General features: G+C 36.7%; 1 protein-coding gene across 1 annotated transcript; it reads left to right on the top strand.

Moving 5' to 3' along the window:
- The first annotated feature begins 1,378 nt into the window (after nt 1-1,378).
- LOC110021106 (homeobox-leucine zipper protein HOX32-like) lies at nt 1,379-7,423 on the top strand. The gene is made up of 18 exons (XM_020719445.1): nt 1,379-1,910; nt 2,947-3,106; nt 3,269-3,387; nt 3,461-3,551; nt 3,631-3,726; nt 3,809-3,922; nt 4,018-4,101; nt 4,358-4,513; nt 4,587-4,661; nt 4,737-4,843; nt 4,920-5,106; nt 5,208-5,399; nt 5,495-5,572; nt 5,660-5,794; nt 5,956-6,278; nt 6,364-6,466; nt 6,562-6,711; nt 6,792-7,423. The coding sequence occupies exons 1-18, from the start codon at nt 1,696-1,698 to the stop codon at nt 6,936-6,938; spliced, it is 2,532 nt and encodes an 843-aa protein (XP_020575104.1). The 5' UTR covers nt 1,379-1,695; the 3' UTR covers nt 6,939-7,423.
- Nucleotides 7,424-8,065: the final 642 nt, after the last annotated feature.

Below are 8,065 nucleotides of genomic sequence, written 5' to 3'. Positions count from 1 at the left end.
AATATTCTAAAAATATAAATTATTTTAATTTAGAAATATTTGTCCACAAAGTAATTTAGCTCACACCTTCAGTTGCTAGCATTTTACAGAAAAACCTGATATATGATAGATGAATTCTAGGTATACAAATGTCAATGAGCTTAGACTGATAGGCATTACACTTTTTTTTTTTGTTCTCTCAGTTGCAAAAGTTTAAGTATGAATTAAGCTTTTACAAACTAGAATAAAAATTTTGTGCTTTAAATTTTTTATTTATGAAATGAAACTATTATAAAACTTTTTCTTCGTTTGACCATCACTTTCCGCCTTAGCAATCTATGCTCCAGGTGCAGGTAGTAACAACAGTAATACAAGTTATAGAATATATAGAACATTTGATTAGTGAAATACCCGTAAAAAGTTATCAATACAATTTCTAATTTCTTTGAAATCCAATACTTACATCAAATTTCAAGTCCATCCAAGAAAAGGTCATGCTCCTACCATAAATTAGCATTAATGATCATAATCTTATGCATGCCATCCTAATCATAGTTTAAAATAAATGATCTTAAATCATATTTTTGCAGATAATAATTAAAAAGAATGATTGCTAGAGAAAGATTTCTCTATTTAAAAAAAAATTAAATCATTTTAAACATTGAATAATATTATTCATTTGATGGTTATTTCCCATACAATTCAGACAGTGCAATACCTAATATTTCTATTTTTATAATTCACATAAATGACATATCATACAATTTTTTGACTAATTTTATCTTATAAATAAATATATTATATTTTTCAAAATTAAATAACACTCTACAAATAATGGTGCAGTTAATGCATGTAGTTTTATGACAGCATTCATAAAGTTATGCAATCAAATACTCAGAATATTGTCTTTAAAGCTAAAAACTGTTCAAATTCATCAGATCAGCTTAGCCCTGCCAAACCCATCTTAGATCCAATCTGTTCCATAGAATAGGAGTCAGTCCTCTCCTCCCTATCCTGCACCTCCCCCAATCCTCCGGTACACCATACCGCCGGTTGATGAGTGCCATAGCATCATACCATGCCATACCATGCCATACCATGCCATGCCATTCATGGATGCATGTACCACATGACCCCATCAGATTATAATTATTCAAAATCAAAATAAATTTCAATTTCCTTTTTTTATCATAGTTTTATGTCTGTTAAACTGGAAAGGACGGGGTGTGCATCTCTGTCCCCGTGCAACGGCGCGCGACATCTTTAAAGCGCCCAAAACCAGACAGATCAAAAGAAAGATGAGGGCTTTAAAAATTTTAATTTTTAATAATAATAATTTCTGTTGAATTTAACCAAAGCTGTTTTAAATAAGCACAGCTACTATATAAATGAGCAAGGAAACCAGATTTGGATCTTCTTTAATTTTTCTCACTCTCCAGTCCAACGCCTGGCCATAATCCTCCTGTTTCGGGTATAAAGGTTTCAACTTTGCGTGGAATGCGTGAGCGGGGTTGATGGAGGAGTAGAGTTTCTCATATTGTTCTCTGCTGTACGGAAGTCTGTGGATTGGAGGAGGCTTGTAATGCAGGAGGGAGGAGTGGAGAGGATTCTGGTTTGGAGGCCGAGGAGTCGGAGGAAAGAGGAGAGGTGTTATTGCGTCTGCTAGGGTGTTGCATCTTTGTTCTGTTTGTTTGGTTTTGATTAGGGTTTTTTGAGATGGCGATGGTGATCAGTGGTAAGGAGGCGGGAAAACAGCTAATGGATGCCGGGAAGTATGTGAGGTACACACCAGAGCAGGTGGAGGCTCTGGAGAGAGTGTACAGTGAGTGTCCGAAGCCTAGCTCCATGAGGAGGCAGCAGCTCATAAGGGAGTGTCCGATACTCGCTAACATCGAGCCGAAACAGATCAAGGTCTGGTTTCAGAACCGGAGGTAGGAGACATAATCTTAAAGGAGATCAGAGCATATTATTTTTCTTTTCATTTTTTTATCTGTATACCTTCTTGGATCCTGATTCTTGTTTGTTTATCAGTTGCATTGGATTTAGTCTTTTGTTTTTTTCCTCTAAATCACGTTTTGTAGAAGAAAAAGTCTTATGATTTTGTTTTTATTTTTTGGAGGTTTCCAAATCGCCCACAGTTTTCCCCATTGGTCTTTGCTTCTGTTGCATTTATTGGTTTAGTTATTTCTGGTACGGCTTTTTTCGTTTGATTCTTGCGCTAGAGTGGTTGCTGATGGTTTGGGTTTTGGAGCTGCTGCTTTTGATTCGTGTTCCTTTTGGAGATTGGTTTTTTCGGATCGTTGTACATTTTTATTTGGCGCTCGATCGGGATCAACTTGCTTATTGTGGGTGTCTTTTATGTTTCTCTTTCTAATATACAGCTTTTTCGTTTTCTGTTTCTGGTTAGTTTAGCTTGTTTTTTGTTTTTCTCTGCCTTTCTGTCATGAGATTGATTTGTTATGAAAGTTGTGTGCTTTATCTTCTTGGCTGAAGTGTTGTTTGATCGGGATTTTAATATTATTCCAGCTTCTAATCTGTTAAAATTTTGATTTCTGCAACATAAATTGCCGTGTGTCATATTTGAAGTCTGAGATGCGTTGATGGAGATTGGTGCTGCAGCTTGTTTTAAAGCTGTTTTTTTTTGTTATTATTAGGGTTTTGGATGAGTGGTGCTGCAGCTTGTTTTAAAGCTGTTTTTTTTTTTTTTTGTTATTATTAGGGTTTTGGATGAGTTATGTTTCATCATTCTAGATCTCTGATTTTAACCTAGTTTACTACCTGAAGCTTATAAACCTCTTATGGCTTGCTTGCCTCGTAGGAATGAGAACTGTTACATTGTGAGAAAGAGGAGATGCTAATTAAATATTTATTTTTTTTCACACCGTGGTATTACAGTTTTGATTGTACTGATCTGCTTCAATCTGATATGTTTGCTTGTGTGACTGATGTTGGATTACCACGTTTCAGATGTCGGGAAAAGCAGAGGAAGGAATCCTCACGTCTTCAGACTGTTAACAGAAAACTGACTGCCATGAACAAGTTGCTGATGGAGGAAAATGACCGGTTACAGAAGCAGGTTTCTCAGCTTGTTTATGAGAATGGTTATATGCGACAGCAGATTCATACTGTAAGTTGGCTGTCCAGTTGAAGCTTCACAATGCCTCTTTTTGTCTGCTGATTGTTGAATATGTTTTATTATTTGTAATACAACATATTTGGCATTAGTTGGCTTGTTCAACTTTCTATTGATTTATCTTTGCAAATCCTGATTTGATGTACATATTTACAGACATCTGTGGCTACCACAGACACAAGCTGTGAGTCTGTAGTAACAAGTGGTCAGCATCATCAGCAGCAGCAAAACCCAACGCCTCAGCATCCGCCAAGGGATGCTAACAACCCAGCTGGGTAATGTTTTTAGCTATTGCTTTTGTTTGATTCGAATTTATAGCTCATTTTTATATTAACTTAACTGTTGCAGTCTACTCGCAATTGCTGAGGAGACCTTAGCAGAGTTCTTGTCTAAAGCTACAGGAACTGCTGTTGAGTGGGTTCAGATGGTTGGTATGAAGGTATGGTCATGTGGCTTATTCACATTTTTTTCTTATTATCTTCTTGCAAATAATTATTTAACTCTTCTCATGTGAACAGCCTGGTCCGGATTCTATTGGAATCATTGCTGTATCCCACAATTGTAGTGGTGTAGCAGCTCGAGCTTGTGGTCTTGTGAGTTTAGAGCCTACTAAGGTATGCTCTCATATTCATATAGTTATTTGATCTACTGCCATCTTCTTATGTTCGCAAACCACATGGTACTATGTTTTGTTAGGTTGCAGAGATACTCAAAGATCGTCTGAATTGGTATCGCGATTGTCGATCCCACGATGTGCTAACGGTTATCCCTGCGGGAAATGGTGGAAATATTGAACTTATATATATGCAGGTACTCTAACCATTAAATGATTTAGTTTCTCCAACTATTACTATTCAATCATTTTTATTCAATTCTAACTTCATTTATTTTGTGTATATGTGCAGACATATTCGCCTACTACTCTGGCATCAGCGCGTGATTTTTGGAGTCTTAGATATACCGCAGGTTTAGAAGATGGCAGTTTGGTGGTAAGTTCTTCATCAGTTGAATCTAAAATCAGTTTATTTGTGCAGAGCCATTGTTGTAGACTATTTAAACAATCTTCACAAATTTCTACCACACTCAATGATTTTTTTGTTTAAAAAAAGTTTTTAAAAAAATTTAAACTGTTAATGCAGTACAATCACCTCTTATTTCGGCTCCATGCAAAGACATGCATATAGAATTATCATTCATGTTGTTACTGTACAATGTTTAAATTTAAAAGTAAGATTTCCTTTGTAGATTTGTGAGAGGTCTTTGACTCCTTCAACTGGTGGCCCAACCGGACCTCCTGCAACTAATTTCGTCCGAGCTGAGATTCTTCCTAGTGGTTATCTAATCCGACCCTGTGAGGGTGGTGGTTCAATGATATACATTGTTGATCATGTTGATTTGGATGTGAGGCTCTTTATAAACTTGTTAATATGTTTTAATTATTAAGATATAATATCTAACAACTGTTTCTGCTTAGGCTTGGAGTGTGCCCGAGGTTCTAAGGCCCCTGTATGAGTCTCCAAGAATTTTAGCTCAAAAGCTAACCATTGCTGTAGGCTTCTATACTCATTACCTTATCTTTAAATCCTTTGTTGCGTGAATGTTTAATTCAGTTCTTTTGTTTCAGGCACTTCGTCATATTAGGCAGATTTCCCAGGAGAGTAATAGTGAAATTTCCTATGCTGGAGGGCGTCAACCCACTGTGCTAAGGACTTTCAGCCAGAGGATGAATAGGTGTGCTTTTCAACCATTTTGTTCAATGCCCACATTTGCTTATATGTTATTCAAACACATTATAATATATTTGCAGGGGGTTCAATGATGCTATAAATGGGTTTCCTGATGATGGTTGGTCTTTAATGGGAAGTGATGGTGTGGAGGATGTGACAATTGCCATCAACTCATATCCTAATAAGCTTTGCGGTCATTCAGGCTCGTCAATGTTTTCTTCACTAGGAGGTGGTATCTTATGTGCTAAAGCATCCATGCTGCTTCAGGTTATGTATCGAAACGAAATTAATTGTTGCCTATTGGTTTGTTATCTTTTATAAGTTGAGGCGTTTGGTGTATATCTGAGCTTGTGCTTCCTGTGCTACAGAATGTGCCACCAGCTTTACTAGTTCAGTTTCTGAGGGAGCATCGATCGGAGTGGGCCGATTCAAGTGTTGATGTTTATTCAGCTGCGTCACTGAGAGCCAGTCCTTATGCAGTTCCTTGTTTGAGGGTCGGCAGTGCTTTTCTGGGTAGCCATGTTATTATTCCTCTTGCTCATACTGTGGAAAATGAAGAGGTGAGTTTGTTTATCATGTTTTATTTCTTTTTTCTATAATTTTTCTTAAGACCATGGTGCTCGGGCATCACTTTCATATCATGTTTCATCTGCAGGTCCTAGAAGTTGTTAGGCTGGAAAGTCCTGGTTTTACCCAGGAAGATGTTCTTTCTAGGGACATGTATTTGTTGCAGGTTGGATATTTTTGATACCAGGCATCTAATTGTTTTCTTTTTATTCCTTAACCTAATGTGACATGAATTATTCAACTATGTTTGAAGCTATGTAGTGGTATTGATGAGAATGCAGTTGGTGCCTGTGCACAACTTGTTTTTGCTCCTATAGATGAATCCTTCGCAGATGATGCTTTCCTCCTTCCTTCAGGCTTTCGGGTGATACCACTAGATGCTAAAACTGTAAGTAACTTGCATTTATATTTATAAACCGTTGAAAGGTGGCACTTCTATTTGTATAATTTAAGTTTATCATCATCACCTCAATAATTTGTTTTCCAAAGAAATTTCTCTTTAAATGTGCTGTTTGGTTCATCATTTGTGATGCATTGGTTGTTCTGCAGAACCCGCCATCTACTACACGAACACTAGACCTTGCTTCTGCTTTAGAAGTTGGAGGTGGCGGAACTGGAAGAGTTGCCAATGATTCAGGATTGAACTCGGGAAACTCAAGGTCGGTTCTTACAATCGCATTCCAATTCACATTCGAGAACCACCTCCGTGAAAATGTCACAGCAATGGCTCGACAATATGTTCGAAGTGTTGTGGCCTCGGTGCAGCGGGTTGCCATGGCAATTTCTCCTTCACGAAACCAATTAGGAATGAGGCATACACCTGGCTCCCCTGAAGCTCACACACTATCACTATGGATTTCTAGAAGTTACAGGTATATATATCATGAGCTCCATACATTAGAGTGAAAGGGATTTGTCAAACTAACTTTGATGCTTCTGATTGACATTGGTGTATAGGTTCCATACTGGAATTGAACTCATAAGAACTGATTCTCAAGCTGGCGAGACTCTGAAGCTTCTGTGGCATTATTCTGATGCAATAATGTGCTGTTCTCTCAAGGTCGTGGCTTTCTATTAAAAAATTTGCCTGATTTTACTTCCATGTCATTGAGCTCATCTTCCTGACCAACAAGGAATCTTTTAAACCGTTTGCAGTCTTCTCCATTGTTCACCTTTGCCAACCAAGCTGGACTTGACTTGCTGGAAACCACTCTCGTAGCTCTCCAAGACATTTCACTGGAGAAGATACTTGATGACAGTGGCCGAAAGGTGCTCTGCTCTGAGTTCCCTAAGATTATGCAGCAGGTCATCTTCCAGCCACTGAAAACTATCTATCATTCAGTTAGTCTTCATGATCTATGTTACCTTCTTTGTTCTTGTTGCAGGGGTTTGCCTATCTTCCGGCTGGCATCTGCATGTCAAGCTTGGGCAGGCCGGTGTCCTACGAGCAGGCCATTGCATGGAAGGTCTTAAATGAAGATGACTGTCCCCATTGTCTGGCTTTCATGTTTGTGAACTGGTCTTTTGTTTGAAGGTCATCGAGTGCCAGAGCTTTTTATAAGTTATTATATTTAGTTGTAAGAACATGGAACCTCAGCTTTTGCTGCTTTTATCTATCGTCTTTTTAGTACTTAGTGGTGCCTTTAACGGCTCTTTTGGCTGTCTGCTAGATTTGGGACTTATTTTGTATTTTGGCTTGGATTTTTGCTTATAAATTAACACGAACCAAGTTCTAGCACAGTGGAAGATTCTTTTGTGAAGTTGTAATGTCAGCAAGCATGGTATGTCTTTTAAACAAAATGATGCTTTTTTATTCAGGTTTATTATGATATTTTTTTGTTTTCTAGTATCTTTGTAAATAACTGGAGAAGGCATCTTGAAGGGCAAATATTTGGGCCAAGTTAATGAAACAAGGGTGATCTTAGAAGTCCCTTCATCATTTTGAGCATTCCTATGAAGATGGCTATTAAAGGTAGATTATTATTGAGAATGAATGTCCTTTATCATCTAGATTCAAGTATAGTAAAAAAGGTTTTAGGGATGGCACATTTTTGTAAGAAAATTCTTATATTTGACTTGTTATAATGAATGATAAAACAAATTATGATATGATCACTTCATTTAGACCTTTTGTAAAATAGGAGATATGTTATTTGATTTTGGTACATGTTGGAAAAATTGATGTTGGGGTATGGTTTCATTAATTGTGTCCATATTATGAAAACTAAATAAAATATTTTTAATGATTTGATTCAAAATTTAATAGTTTTTTTTTTTGGCTTTTAAAGGGTCAATTTGTGGTTATTATAGCTTTTTAAGAAGACGATTGTAAATGTGATGGAGAAAATAATTTCTTATAAAGTTGTTATGGGAGTTATATATATATATATATATTAAAAAGGAAATATATTTGGCAAGAGACTATATATAGACACACATACATAAATACATATATGAAATTGATATGCCACCAACAAATTTTTGTCACCAACAAATTTTCATCATTCGACATGAATCTCAAGGCATGACACGAATCTCGGGATAATATTTAAGTATCATTCGACATGAATCTCAAGGCATGACACGAATTTCGGGATAATATTTTAAGTATGAAACATTCAAACCTTGATAAAAAGTCATCCAGGACTTTGATTTCAAC

The sequence above is a fragment of the Phalaenopsis equestris genome, unplaced genomic scaffold (assembly GCF_001263595.1).
Source record: "Phalaenopsis equestris unplaced genomic scaffold, ASM126359v1 Scaffold000121, whole genome shotgun sequence".
Classification (NCBI taxonomy): Eukaryota; Viridiplantae; Streptophyta; class Magnoliopsida; order Asparagales; family Orchidaceae; genus Phalaenopsis; species Phalaenopsis equestris.
This window is presented reverse-complemented; position numbering and strand designations above follow the sequence as displayed.

Bases quoted from the DNA above. Each gene is read 5' to 3' on its own strand.
- LOC110021106 (XM_020719445.1), top strand. From the start codon at position 1,696: ATGGCGATGGTGATCAGTGGTAAGGAGGCGGGAAAACAGCTAATGGAT. The intron at 4,844-4,919 runs GTGTGCTTTTCA...ATATATTTGCAG, and splicing joins TTCAGCCAGAGGATGAATAG to GGGGTTCAATGATGCTATAA. The intron at 6,279-6,363 runs GTATATATATCA...ATTGGTGTATAG, and splicing joins TGGATTTCTAGAAGTTACAG to GTTCCATACTGGAATTGAAC.